At 39.0% G+C, this 15,819-nt stretch overlaps 1 protein-coding gene across 8 annotated transcripts in view; it reads right to left on the bottom strand.

Moving 5' to 3' along the window:
• Kansl1 (KAT8 regulatory NSL complex subunit 1) overlaps positions 1 to 15,819 on the bottom strand; it is a 180,343-nt gene that overhangs the window by 52,046 nt on the left and 112,478 nt on the right. For all 8 annotated transcript variants that reach the window (XM_008821892.3, XM_029558066.1, XM_029558065.1 and 5 more), the window contains 2 exons: positions 8,918 to 9,059; positions 2,306 to 2,407 (listed from right to left, as the gene is read on the bottom strand). In XM_008821892.3, the coding sequence (XP_008820114.1) occupies positions 2,306 to 2,407; positions 8,918 to 9,059 (244 nt within the window). The remainder of the gene's footprint in view (positions 1 to 2,305; positions 2,408 to 8,917; positions 9,060 to 15,819) is intronic.

Genomic DNA, 15,819 nt, shown 5'->3' with positions numbered 1-15,819 from the left:
TTTCCCAAAAATAAAAAAGAAAATTCTTTAGCAGTTTGGGGCACTTCCACATTTCAAATAATGGGGCTGGAAAGATAGCTTAGACATAAAGGAAGTGCTTGCCACATGAACATGAGCACCTGAGTTTGATCTCCAGAATCCACATAAAAAGGCAGGCATTTGGGGGCATGCTTATAAACCCAGAGCCAGGGGAGCAAAGGCACAAGGATCCACGAGGCTCCCTGGCCAGCTTTCCATTCTCCTGGAATCTAGGCACTTGGGGGAGTCTGTTTGTTAGGCGGTCAGAGACTCACATGTATTGGACTTGTCTTTTCCTCTACAGAAACTGTGGCTGCTGAGGGGGAGGGGGTGGGGAGCACAGCCTGATTAGTCTGCGCTGAAAACCTAAGGAGCAGAGGCTCTTCTGCTGTGTCCAACATGGCAGAAAGTTTGAGGCAGCTCTCCAGATATGCTTTATAAGGGTGCCAACACCCCTCTATGAGTGTTGTGCCGTCATGACCTAATCACCTCCCAAAGGCCCCACTGCTATACCCCCTCACACCAGGGATTGGGAAATTTGACATGAATTAGAGGAAACAAACATCCAGTCTAGAACACCCCATCCCTGTCTAGAGTATGCTTGTGACCCTGGGTGTTCCACTGACCCTGTGATGAGGGGCCATGGACCCGCCTCCTTCCGATGCTCTGCAAAGGAGTCACTCCCCTTCCCTCTTCCAGCCAATTGATTAACCATACCTGCTTGCAGGGGAGGGGCTAAGGGTATAAAAGCTGAGAAAATCAGGAGGCCACTCTTTCACCATTTTGTGAGGCTGTCCAGAACCATGTGATTTATGTTTGGGTATGGACTTTCAAACAGCCAAATGAGGGGGGGGCCCGTTTGTCTGTAAGTAAACCTGCACCCCAAGCTCAGTTAGCAAGTTCAATAAACTCCTTAAGATTCTTCAACCCTGAGTTTGGGCAATTTTTTTTTTTTCCTCAGGCTGTCGCAAGAGCCTTGGGAGGAGGGAAATGGATGCCACGTGCACCACCCAGCAGTGAATTTGACTAACAATGCCTTTGGACCAAGCAGTCTGGAGGCAGAGGCCCTCAGATCTCTGTGAAATCTAGGCCACCCCGTCTCCATAGCAAGTTCCAGGGCAGTTGAGGGTACAAGGAGGCTTTGTCTCAAAACGATCAAATGTACTCTTGCTTTGGAATGTGTTACTGAATATGTTAAAGCTGTAATGAAATGCTTCTAAAAAAAAAAAAAAATTGAAAATAAAATTTGAAAACTTAAAAAAAAAAAATTTATTATTATTTTTTTTAAAGGTAGGGTCTCCTGTAGCCCCAATCTCAAAGAGATCTGCCTGCCTCTGCTTCCAGTGTGCTGGAATTAAAGGTGTGTACCACCAGGCCTGGCCCTTTTATTTTCTTACTGTTGATTTGTGATATAGAAGTGAAATTCTTACTTATTAAAAGATCATGAAACCATTCCTCTACATTCTCAATCATTCTAATTTTATCTTTTCTGATATATCTAAAGCCAAATTTTGCACACTTCAGAGGAGCCCTATTACTGATCCACATCCCTAGTCTGAAAATCTTTTTGTTCATGTTCATCTAAATTACTGAATATTTTGAATTGATATAATGCCTTCCTCTCTTACTTCCCAATGAAATCAACTGATTGCAAATGCATGACTGGCTTTTCGGGGGGGGGGGGGGGCAAAAAGTCATGTATCCCAAGCTGGCCTCAAACTCACTATGTAACTAAAGATGACACTGAACTTTTAATTCCCCTCCCCCTACACCTCCCAAGTGTTGGTATTACAGGTGAGCACCACCATGCCTGGTCTATGTCATGCTGAGGAGTGGACCTAGAGCTCTTTACATGCTAGACAAGCAGTCTACCAACTGAGTGACATCCCCAGTCTTAATCCAATATTTAACTGAAAAGTTTTTACACACACACACACACACACACACACTCACTCACTCACTCACTCACTCACTCTATTAGTCCAAAAAGTGACTTTACCAAAGGTATATGAGCTACACCCCCAGGTGTCTTGATTTCAACTACTACTCCATAAATTTGTATTTGAGTGGCTGTCATTTCTTGACCTGTAAGGTCTACCTTTATTTCTAAGATTGGCTACATAGCTGCAAAAGGGACCTCTGTGTTCCCTATTCAAGAATTCAGATCCATGATAAAGGGGATACAGTTTTCTTCCTTCAGCCAATTCAAAGATTCTAATTACTGATAATAAACTAAAGCCACACCCTGAATTCTCACCCTTTTATCCTTTCTATCTTTTATACTTACCAATTTATCAGTCCCATGATCTGTCTTCACCTCAGAACTAAGTGGAAGAAATAAGTCTGTTGTAGGGTCTGGGAAAGGCGCCTCCCCAAGGACTATCAACCCCTGTAGGACAAAGAGTAGAAAAACAGTTTGAGTGGTATAAATTGCAAATTTAATTTAGGAATTAATCTCAAACGGGCTGGGGAAGGGAGCTGGTTCATCAGAGACATTTTCCCCTTATCCTATGGCTCAAAGAAAAAGTGGCAGTTTTGCTTTCCTAAAGATTTATTTCAGGGCTAAAGGTGTAGCTCAGTGGTACTTGTGCCTCTCTGTGCAAGGCCTTGGAGTCTATCCCCCTTAAAAGATTTATGCCAACAAAAAGCCTAATGGTTAAAGGCACTAGAATTCAGAGCTGAGCCAGAGAGTGGCTCACTGAGTTCCATCTCAGGCATCCACAGGGTGGAGAAATGACTCCCACAGGTTGTCATCTGGCCTCCAAGGAAAACTGTTTCTATGTGTGCACCCACATAGACAAATGAATAAATATCACAAAAAAACTGAAACAGATTCGGACTCCTATTTCCCCTTTCTTTCACTCTAATTTGCTGACCAACATGGCTTATCATTCACTTAGCACACCTTTTATGCAGGCCTTTAAGATCTAGAATCTTTATCACATTACAGTTTTTATTGCATCTGATACTGTATTACCAACTAGACACTATTAGATTAACATTAGCACTGTAAGGTTTTTAGTTGATCACAAATGTGAAGAATTACTAAACTGAGGAACCAGGCATGGTGGCACATGCCTTTAATCCCAGAAATCAGAGGCTATCACTGAACAAGTCAATCTTTCCTACCCAAATTATGTTAAGCTAGGAACTCACTTCTAACCAATTCTACAAGAATCAGGGTAGGCCACCTGGACGAGACATGGACGTCAATGACACCTTTTAATAACTCTGTTAAGACATGAACTTCAACTTGGTTTTCATGGTTTACTATATATTCTATTAACGCAGGAGAAATAATATCCCTCCATTTGGAAAGTCAAAAAGGAACTGAATACTTAACTGCTAAATTGAACAACAACTCTAGGGTTAGGTATTTAAATCTCAGATTAAAAGTTGTGCAATGCCTGAGGAGGCCAACAGAGGGCACTGGATCCCGTGGAATTGGAGATAAGGACAGTTGTTTGCCACCACGTGGGTGCTGGAAATCAAACCCTGGTCCTCTGCAAGACCAGTCTGTGCTCTTAACCACTGAGCCATCTTTCCAGTCCCCAAACCTCAGTCCTGTACTCACTTATATGACCTTTTCATTTTTTATCTTTAAAATTAGGGAATAAAAAATAAAAATTAAAAATAAATAAAAATCAAACTGTGAACTGGGCTTCACGGTACAGGGCCACAATCATAGAAACTTGGGAGACTAAGGCAGAGCATTACAACTTCAAGGCATGAGTGGGTCACTCTGAAAGTTCAATCAAAGTCGGAGTAACTCAGTGAGACCCTGGGGATATAGCACAACAGTAGTACTTGTCCAGCAAGCAAGACCTTAGGTTTAATTAAGCAACTTAACATATTAATTGTGGATGATATTAAAATGTTTATCACAGGGCCTGGCACATTTTTTAGTACTCAAAGGACTCTATTATCATAGCACTACATAAAAACCAAATTCATATTAATAAATCATTGAGGGAAGTTCTTATCTGCTTGATGGAATAGAAGAGAGAGTCCTATTCCTTCAAAATTTATGCTTACTGAACAGGTGTGGTGGTGCATGCCTTTAATCCCAGCACTTGGGAGGAAGAAGCAAATAGATCTCTGAGAGGCCAGTCAGGACACCACAGAGACCCTGTCACAAACAAACAAACAAAACAAACATACATACCCAAAGAGAGTCTGAGGCTGTGACATTACTTTGAAGTAGGATCTTTGCAGAGGGAATCAAGTCAAATCCTTTAGTGTGGGCCATAAACACAACATTCCTGGTATATTTTTATTTTTAAGATTTACTGTTATCTTGTGTATATATTTATGATGTGTATCACACAGGCCATTATGCATGTGTGGGGGTCCAGGAATCAGCTCTTTCCTTTCACCTTTACATAGGTTTTGAGGAATCAAAACTGAGGTTGACTGGCTTACAAATCACAAGCATCTTTACTCACTGATATATCTTGACAGCCACATTTGGGGAGGGGAGGTGAGTGGGTGGGTATATGATTTTTTCCCCCCTATTTCATGTGTATGAGTAGTTTTGCTTGCGAATATGTGTACCATATGTGTGCAATGCCTGAAGAGGTCAGAAGAGGATGTCAGGACCCTGGATGGTTGTCAGGTAGCATGTGGGTGTTGGTAACTAAATCTGGGTCCTCTGCAAGAGCAGGCAATGGTCTTAATCACTGAGCCATCTCTCCAGTCAATGCCTGGTATACTTTTAAAAAGGAAATTTGGACATGAGATACACAGTGAAGAGATAGCCACATGAGACAAGCAGTACCTGGAGTGATGCAGTTATAAGCCAAAGAATACCAAGGACTGGCAGCAGTCACCTTAATTTAGTAAACAGTATGGAATGTTTCTTCCTTCAGAGGAAGCATGGCTCTGTGAACACCTTGACTTTTCAAGTTGTAGCCTACAGAACTTTAACTTACTGCTACTGTCCTAATCCACCAATTGTGTGATACTTTCTCACAGCAGCCTGTGAAACTAATATATCTGTTGAAAAACACATAATGATTTAACAATTCTGAGTTTTCTTGACGGATTACTTAACTGGGACCATAATTTTATACTTTTTGCCACAACTCTGTAATAGATACTGTATAGTGAAGACTGTAGAAAAAGACATATTAGAAAAAGATTACCTAGAATGCTATCTCTTTTTTGAAAGAGGGTCTCCCTGTAGCCCTAGCTGACCTGGAACTCACTATGTAGACCAGGCTGGCCTTGAACTCACAGCAATCCACCTGCCTCTACCTCCCAGAGAATGCTATCTCTTATAGACCAACAAACAGTTAAGTGACTTTGTTCCCCCAAGGTTGTACAGTTATCCAGTTATCTGGTAGGAATGCCAGGACTGGAAACAGATTTTAAAAAAAAAACATGGCTAGGAGCTGTAGAGATGGCCCAGCAGCTAATTTGCTGCACGATTGTGAGGACCAGAGTTCAGATCCCAGCACCCAAGTAACAAGCTGTGCATCTTGTGCACTTCTATAACCACTCTGAGAGGACTGGAGAAAATCAAGCTCCAGGTTCAGGAAGTGACCCAAACTCAAAAAGGAATAAAGAGTAAGAGGACAGTGAACACTCCTTTGGACTCCAAGCATGGCACAGGCACATACACCTACACACATGTGTACATATACCTGCACACAACACACAACACACAACACACACACACACACACACACACACACACATGCACAAAGACTAAGTCTAAGCACAACTGTAATTCCAGCACTTGACAGGTAGAGGCAGAAGTACTGGGAGTTCAAGGTCATTCTCAATCATAGTGAGTTTGAGCCCCCTTCCCCCCACCCCACTACTCTTAAACCAAAAAATAAATAAAAAACAAACAGAAAAAGCAACACCCCGCCAACAAACAACACCAACTACAGAGTACCTTTTAGTAGATGTATCTCAGGCTACATCTCCCAATTTTCCTGCCACCACCACTGAAAGCTAGACTTACAGGTAGGTGTAGCATGAGCATGGTTTCAATACATAGCTACTGAGACTAAAAACTGATACACAATATCAAAATACTTCTCTAAAATATTAAGAACAGATATTGAACACGGTAGTGCACATCTGTGATCCTAGCACTTGAAATGCAGAGGCACAAGGATCAGATTTTCAAGGCCAGCTTAGTCTACAAGACACCCTGTCTCCAAACAAACGGGGAAAAAAATAAAATAAAATAAAAAATATTAGTGCCTTTAACTTAGGCACTAATTCCTTATAATATACTTTAAATAGGTGGCACAGTGCTGTTATCAACGATTTAGGTCCTTTATCTTTTTTCTATCCTGCCATGCTCTGAATCATCCATGTCATCTGATGGGGGCATCTGTTCCCAGTCTCACTCCCTTAGGCATATCCAAGGCCAGCACAGGGAATTAAGAGTCAACAAAGAAAGGCAATAAAATAAAATCAACAAAACCTTTTCTAAATGATAGAGAAATGTCCAAGATTCAGACGTTGGCTATGCTTAAAGGAAATTTCTGTGCCTAGGAGAAAAAAAGTAACACAAAAAGATATACAAACATGTTTGTATTGTGTTAACTGAGTTGCAGGGAAGGGTTTATCTAGAAAATCTAGACCTATCTGTATCTTTTATATTTCATCATAGTGGCACACGCCTTTAATCCTGGCACTCAGGAGGCAGAGGCAGGCAGATCTCTGTGAGTTTGAAGCCAGCCTGGTCTACATAGTGAGTTCCAGGCCAGCTGGGGCTACAGGGAAACCTTGTCTCAAAAAGACCCCCCTCCCCCCCAAAAAACAGACATACATTTACATGTGCCAACGTGGGAAGTGGGGGGAAAGAACTAGAGTTACTTCTTTGTGTATGTGTGAGCACAAGAGTGCCACGGCTTCTGAACAGTGGTCAGAGTGCCTCCCAAGGGTATACAAAAGTTTTTGGATGTACATAAAAGAGACACAGCAACAAAAATGAGTGTATTGTATTAGCCTCAGTTATTACTAAAAGATTTTTGGTCTCAAATATAGAAATTCACACTTAACTATTGGCTACAAAAGGCTTCCAGCAGACATCTTTAAAAAGTATTGCTAACACACAAAGACATTTTCTTCTCAGGATAGGTACAGATTTTTTTTAGTTTCCACTCCAGTTCACATTTTACATGCTCACTTAAAATTTTCCTTTTAAAGACCACTTAAGGAAAGCAAAATATTTACTACCTCTGGAATGTATTTTAGTTTTGCTATAATTTTTCCTTCAAATTTTATTTATTTTATGTGTATGAGTGTACTGCCTGTTGGATACCCTGGAACTGGAGTTATGGATGGTTGTTAGCTGCTACGTGAGTGCTGGGAACCAAACCCAGAACCACTGCTCTTAACCGGAGTCAATCTCTCCAGCCCCTGCTTTAATTAATTTTTAAAGATCTTAGCCAGGACTCAATTTATTCTTTACCATAAGGGAACAAGTCATTTAAAAAAAGAGCACTCTAAGGGGTTGGGGATTTAACTCTGGTAGAGCACTAGGTTCGGTCCTCAGCTCCGGGAAAAAAAAAAAGAAAAATGAGTACTCTGAACTATGTTTCTGATGAATTTACAGAGAGCACAAAGAACTGAGCCAAACTGCCAGAACCTACTCCCCCCAACATCAAATGAAATAGACAGGTACAGTATAAAATGTTCTAAGCCCAGAGGCACTGAGAAGGTAGAGCCAGGAAGATCCCTAGGCTCACTGGTCTACCACACTATAAACTTCTTGGCAAACTCCAGGACAACTGTCAGAAGATACAGCACAGAGCACCTAAAGAACACCACCCAAGGTTGTCCTCTGGCCTGTACACTTGTGCAAATGCATTTTAAATGAATAGATGTGTGTACACTGTAGAACTGTTCTCAGTCAGTCATCCTTTAAATGTGGGTTTACTAATTAATGTGAACCATTCATTCACAGCATAGCACTTTCTTAAGACTTTTGAAAGCACTAAAGATGAAAACATCTTATAACACTTATTTCTAGGAGCACTAGTCTTTATATGGTCTGTTAGTCATGGAGCTCAACCACAACCTACTATAAAAGATGCTTTGCAAGAATAGGAACATCATGAAGGCAGCTTTTGTTGTTCACTACTAGTCCACCAGAGAGACTAGTGCTAATACAGAGTGAGCACCCAGTATATGCTGAAAGGATGTGCTTGTATTTAATTCCCCCTCACATCAGATTCAAATTGAGCAGAAGACTTTTCTAAGATGATGTGTCAAGAAGAAAACTACTCAATGTCACTGTCAAGTAATTTATCAATCCTCTGCAAAAAGAATGAGAAAATTAAATTCCTGTCATCAATGTCTAAATTTCCAATTACTTCCTCATTAGAAACACGTTTTCTTCATCTCCCTTTCCCAAAAGAAAAGATTAGCAATTAAGGCAAACATGCCTCATCAAAAATCAAGAAACAACAACAGATAATCACTCTTTCCCATAAATGAAGCAAACATGTTAGTTGATGGTCTATATCACATGGATCTTTTCTTTGTATTGACCCAGATAGATATATCATTTTGCTCTGAGCACCTGTCAATCAAACTTTATATTCTAGCCAGGTAAGGTAGCCCACGCCTTTAGTTTCAGCACTTGGGAGGTAGAGGCAAACACATCTCTGTGAGATTGAGGCCAGCCTGGTCTACATAGCAAGTTCCATTCCAGTTGAGGCTACAGGGAGACCTGTCTCAAAATAACACCAAAATTACATTCTTCTGTTTTCTGTACCATATTAATATTAGCATCAGGCTCTTGAATCAAACCATTATATCAGATCATTTAACCATTAATCCTGACAAAGTTAAGACTTATTGAAAGGATAGTAGAAAAGGAATAATGTTAGTTTTTAAATTGGTTGGAAAACATCAGGTATTTTTACTTTACCTTATTAGCACGTATCTGTTTATAAATATCTGTTTGTTGACGAATCCGATATTCCAAGTCAGAAACATGGGCTTGAAGCCAGTTCCAGCGGCTGACAATAGCTGCTCGGTCTGCAGCCCACCTCCATTCTGACCTGCGTCTCCTAAAAGGAAATAAACAGAGTGAAATTCAAGAGCAGCAGTACCATCTATACTAAACTGGGAGAGGAGTAGGGTGAGGAGGTCCTTATATAGACTAATTCTAGTGGGAAGCAAATGTTAGGATTAACAAAAAGACAAAATACAATTCACAGGACACATGGGGGAGGGGGGATGAAACCCTTCATTGAAGTTACTTCCCAAGTTAACTAAGAAGAGTTGCCTCATACCCTCATACTATGGCACAAAATTCTTTTGAAACTGCTTTAGCTTCTCAGGAGACAGAAGCATTTTCTCTGTTGAAATAAGACACTAAATTAAATAAACTAATTATTACAGCTACTGAAATTGAGCAAAGTTTCTGAATAAAGATTAACACATGAAAATTCAAAGAGTAGAAAACTTCATTTTCTTAAAAAGTAACATACATAACACCAGCAAAGAATTTTAAGAGTCTCAATAAAATTCTAACTAGTGGTTTGTTTGTTATTTTGAGACAAGGACTCTTGTATATCAGGCTGGCCTTGAGATCGTCATCCTCCAGCCTCTACCTCACAAGTGCTGGGATTGCAGGCATGTGCCACTATGCCTGCTTCTGAGGTATTTTTTTCATGGAAGCTGAGAAGATCTAAAAAGTTCAATAGTAAAGAATTCTGAAAAGGGAAGGACAAAAGACAAATAGAACACAATACAGAGTCTCAAAACTTAGAACTGGGTATACAAAGTGCAGTATTCAAATCATTGGATAAATGGTATTGAAAGGCCAGCTTTTTACCATAGGCAAATCACTTCTTTTCGTAATGACTCAATGCCGTAATTCTGGCCTTTCAAATCGCTACATCTAAATAGCCAAACTTAAATATACAGAAGAATTCTAAGACTTCAAGCAGGGAAGAATTAAATAAGACACAAAAATTGCAACTGAATTTTCTGTTAAACAATCTGCTGAACAAAGCTAAAAGGCAAGCTACTTGTCAACAGAAGATGTCTGTATTAAGCACACCCAAAGATTCAATATCAGGCTGGGCATGGCATGGTGGCACACACCTGTAATCCCCACCCTTGAGAGGATGAGACAGGATTTCCATAATACTGAGGCCAACCTGGGGTACACAGTGAGACCCTGTTTCAAAAACACCAGAAGAATTTAAAAGATAAGATTAAACATCAGAATACGTAACAACAGAAGTCCAAGAAATAGCTTAAGACAGCCTTAATGGAAATAATAAATTCACTAAGAGTAACTCAATAACTATCTAAACATATGCCACATCTGATTAGAATTTGATTACATATTAATATTAAAGTAAAACATTAAGATGCCATTTCAAAGCAGATTGGAATAACTCGGTTTTGTAAAAGCAGGGGTTGGTAAGATAAGAAAACAGGAATCTGAGACATTACTGATAACTTGTAAAAACTGGCAAAAGCACTTTTCAAAGCAATTTGGCTTACATAGAACTGTGCATGCCCGTTCACAAAGAAATTCTGCTTCTGAGAATACTCTTTTAATATGCATAGGGAAACAGGCTCATGGAGTAATCTAGTTCTGCTAAAGTAAGTAAATAAATTATGGTTTATTCCTTTAAAAGATTTTCCTATAGCAATTTAAAAATAAAATTAACTAGAGCTCTTATGTATTAACATGATTACATCTTAAAAGATAATACTTGAGTGTAAAATTCACACAAAAGCAAGAACATATAGGTACTATTATAGGTATACACAAATATTAAGGGAATTTAATGCAACACTTTAGCAATTATCACATGTACCAATGCCTAATTTCAACAATGTGAAATGAAAAAACATGAAAAATAAAAAAAATTCCACAGAATATTACTATTATGGGTCAATAACAAATGTATAAAATATCTTATACCTACCACAGAACTTTCCAGAAAGAAAATCAAATTGTTCTGTCACTTCGGATTAGGATTATACATACCACTAAAATGTTAAATATTAATATATACATATAAACTTCCTATTTTTGAAGCAGAAGCTCATTATGTAACCCAGGTTGGCCTCCAACTGCCAGGGATTCTCCTGTCTCAGTTTCCCAAGTACTGGGATTACAGGTACACACTACCATGCTTGGTAATTTTATGTGAACCATAACATAGTCCAACTAAAGGGAAAACCATAAAATGATGTAATAAAAAATAAAATTTAGCCGGGTGTGGTGGCACACGCCTGTAGTCCCAGCACTTGGGAGGCAGAGGCAGGCGGATCTCTGTGAGCTCCCGGCCAGCCTGGTCTACATAGTGAATTCCAAGCCAGCTGGGGCTATAGAGAGACCCTGTTTCCAAAAAAAAAAAAAAATTTAACCAGAAGAAATTTAACCATAACAGAATTAGAAATGAGATTAATAATTTTAGCATACTTATTCACTTCAATCATTATGAACAAGTATTATTCAACTGTTTTGTCTTCTAAAGAAACAAGTAGTTATTGTCTTTTATAAGCAAGGCATGTCAGAGGATACTCCTCCATCTTTTTGTTGTTTTGAGGGTATGGGGGTCCTTCAGTGGTCTGGACCTTGCTGCATCCAGAGCTGGGATTACAAGAACCTACCACCACAACCAGGCTTTTTTTCTTTTAGTGTGGGTTCTCAGGACTAAATTAGATCCCTGTGAAAGCACTTTACTAACTAAACTATCTCCCCATGCCTCCAAGATCATTTTTAAAAATTTTTGTTATTTTTATTTTTTATGTGTATGAGTGTTATGCCTACATGTAGGTAAATGCACACATGGACAATGCCCGCAGAGGACAGAAGAGGCTGTCGGATCCCCTGGAACTGGACTTACGGACAGTTGTTAGCTGCCATGTGGGTGCTGGGATTTGAACCTGGGTTTTCTGCAAGAACCACCAGTGTTCTTAACCACTGAGCCATCTCTCCAGCTTCCCTCCTTCTACTTTTTAAAAAATATTTATTTTTATTTTATGTGTATACTCATCTTCCTGTTCGGTGGCCCTTCCTGTAAGACCAAATACAACACCCAACCAGGTCAGTGAAGACCCCAAATAAGAAGCCCCTTCCTTTACACTGTTACACATAGGGAGACAGCAGAGATACTCTAGATACCTAGGAAGCCCTCCCCCTACTTTTAAAACAGATGAACTTAAGTCTCATATCCTTTCCTTTTTCTTCTTGGCAATACTAGGGATTGAAATAAGTACTTCGTACATTGGAGGGAAGTACTCTATACTGGGTTATAGCTACGGACCCAGCCCTCATATCCTACTACCAACTTTTATTGTTCTTCAAGGGTCACCACCTTCCAATCCTGCAGAGTATCTTGGCTTTATAGATTCATTTGTAGAAATCACTGTCTTCTGACCTCTGTGGATAGTGCATGACATGGGTGCACTTACATACATGAAGGCAAAACACTTATACATACAGGTATTTTTTTAAAATCCCAAGTCTACAAGGAAACATTAAAGGGATGCCAACTACTGAACTGAGCTCTTAAGCCTCTAAGTCTTCTCAGTCCACGCACTATTCCAGAACACCAAGTACTTTAAACTGACCTAGGAAAGATGAAACATATTTGCTATTTCTGAGTTTAGGTATTTTAACCCCCGCCAAAAAAACTTTTTTCTTCCTTGTTTATTATCAAGTGGGCTGAAGAAAAACACTAAAATTGGTTTGAAAATACAAAAAGAAAATTACTTAAAACATTTTGATCCATAAGAACTTTGATAAAAAGATACTGAGGGGGCTGGAGAAATGGCTCAGCGGGTAAGAGCACTGGCTGCTCTTGCAGAGGACCTGGATTTGGTTCCCAGCACCCACGTGGCAGATAACAACAGTGCACGTACACACATGCAGGCAATATACTCTCATACACATAAATAATAACAAAAAAATTTCTTGGTCTCCTTGCAGCCCCAACTGGACTAGAACTCCCTACGTAGACCAGACTGGCCTTGAACTCACAAAGATCCATCTGCCTCTGCCTCCCAAGCACTTGTGATCAAAGGCACGCGCCACCACACCTGGCAGGCCTTGAAATGACAGTCTCCTGCCTGAGTCTCCCAAGTACTTAAGACATGTACTACCACACCCTCTTGCTTCTTCAAACTTTATTGGTAAACCTGCTTTGCCTGCATGTGCTATGTGAAACCCAATAAAATTTCACACTACAAAGTTACTTAAATGCGGTAAAATACAACACCAGTATTTGTGTTTGTGATAGTGCAAACATAGCATATTTCAAAGTTACCAGTTATATGTCAGTTACAGTTTATATACAAAGCATTTACAATGTTATGTGAACTTCTAGTTTAGTAATTTGTACAGATTTAGCAGAGCATTACTATATACCTAGAACTGAAGATACAGAGTGTAGTATCTGAGGGGGAAAATTCTATTAAAAAAGCTTTTTGTAACCATTCTGAAAACAGAGTGAAAAGTACTAATTGTCTCATAATGAACCTAAGGCTAAGATTAATGTTTGGGTAATGTGGCAAACAAAAAAGGGATTACTTTTGTTTTCAGTTCTAACTGAGGTCTTTTAAGTGCTTTAAAATCACCTGGAATGATACTGTCACTGGAAATATGTCACTGGAAGATAATGAATAGTAAGAAGACTTAACCTCAAATGTGGGGACCAAGCTCCTTCTGTATAAAGTGGATCCTGAAAGGCATTAATGATAAGATCTTTATTTTATATACCACAGGAGAAATGACTCACTTAACTCAGAGATGATCACCATTAGTTTTACTAAAATGAAAGTTGCCAAGACAGGAAGATCACAAGTATGAGGACAGCCTAGACTACATAGTAGGAAGGCATTTTCAAAACACAACAAAAAAATGAATATTGCTAGGAAATGTAAATAGGAAATGTGAAAAGTAGGGAGTAGTTATATTATAATCCTTTCTCAGTTCACTAGTAGGCCATGAATCCAAATACAATTATATCAAAACTATGTACCTGATAAACCGTATCTTCAATGCCTGCAGTACAATAGACAACAGCAGATTCTTCTTTTTCTGAAATAATCTATAAGCAAAAGCTACTGATATATCCAAACCTAACCATAAAACCTAGACACTGCACTACATGCCAAGCACCTAACCTAGTACTGCATCTAATTAAGTCACCTAGCTTTATTCAAGACGGAAAATTTGTGAAGTCCAAAAGAACTGGACTCGTGAACTATATTATTCTTCCTGAGCTAGAAAAATTTAAATCTCATTAAAACAAAACTGACCATGCCAGAAAGACCGCATGGGGGTAATTCTGGTTTTTATCCTGATTTGAACTGTCTCCAGTTCTTTCTGTATAATGTAACAAAGGTTCTATTAAGAAACTCAAAGTAAAATTACTTCACAGCAAATTACAGTTACCATAGCTATGTTCAATCAGTAACTGGCAGGTAAGTTATTTCACAAAAGGTTACAGACTACTTCCAAGTGTGCAAGAAAGCCTGGCATAAATTCTGAAATCTTCAAGTTGTTTTAGATTATTTATAATAGCCAAACAAAAGAACAAAGTAAGTACAACAGAGGCTGTCCCAGAACATGCAATGCATACAGTTGCCAGCCTCCAGTACAGGTGGAAGATTTCCTAAAAGACAAGAACAGGAAATCTCAATTACTAAGCCCAAGCAGGAAGCAAAACAACAAAAACACCAAGTATTCACTGGCTAAAAAGCAATGTGAAACAGCAAAGAAGGAAATGTTCATGTTAAGTTTTCACTTTTACTTTTTATAATCCTAGACATGTACAGTGACCTTTGGAAATAACAGCAGTATCTGTCTCACAGGGCTATGTTATTCATAAATAATGTTAACCTACCTCCAGTGCACATGTATATATTAGCTAAGAATGTGTAATAACTATAATCTTGGATTTCAATTCCCTATCATAAAAGGAAAAACGGTTAAAAAATGAGATGAAAGACTTCTAAGACACAAATTCAAGATATAGGTGCTGTTTCAGTTAGCAGTAGGTCTGAGTTCTTTGGGCTTTATATCATTTAAAAACTCAAAATGGCGCTGGAGAGATGGCTCAGCAGTTAAGAACACTGGTTGTTCTTGCAGAAGACCCAGGTTCAAATCCCAGCACCCACATGGCAGCTAACAACTGTATGTAACTCCAGTCCCAGGAGATCTGACAGCCTCTTCTGACCTCCTCGGGCATTGCACAACATGGGTGCACTTACCTACATGCAGACAATACACACATACACATAAAATAAAAAATAATAAATAAAAAAAATTTTTTAAACCCTCTATTTTAAAAAACATAACCCTCCTCCCCAAACTTATACAGATTGGGGAAGCAAGACACTGGGTAGAGGAAAATATGAAATTGTTTAGCATGTGATAACTCTCATACTGTAAAATGATTCAAAACAGGAAAGAAAGCCCTTCAGATGCAAACTTTTCTTAGTTTAGTCTCATTTTTGCTTCTGCTAGGTTATATCAACTTACTAGAGCAGTTTTCAGTAATAGGAAACAAATGTTTCAGAGCTGCTAAGCTGCTGATCCATCCTGACAGGCACCACATGATCTTGAACATTTAATCTTTATATCTTACTGTTAACCAGATTATGATATTAAAATGAGATTTGTGTATGTTGGTAGGTTGTTTAGCCAAGAATTTAACCCATTTCATTCATTCACTCACTCACTCACTTCCATTAACAAATATTTAAACTATGTCCATGTAGACACTAGACAGGTAGGTAGGACCAGATCACACAGAAACTTATTGTCCACATAGAATTTATGAAACAGCATAA

The sequence above is a fragment of the Nannospalax galili genome, unplaced genomic scaffold, assembly GCF_000622305.1.
Source record: "Nannospalax galili isolate Female #2095 unplaced genomic scaffold, S.galili_v1.0 scaffold1128, whole genome shotgun sequence".
Taxonomy (NCBI): Eukaryota; Metazoa; Chordata; class Mammalia; order Rodentia; family Spalacidae; genus Nannospalax; species Nannospalax galili.
This window is presented reverse-complemented; position numbering and strand designations above follow the sequence as displayed.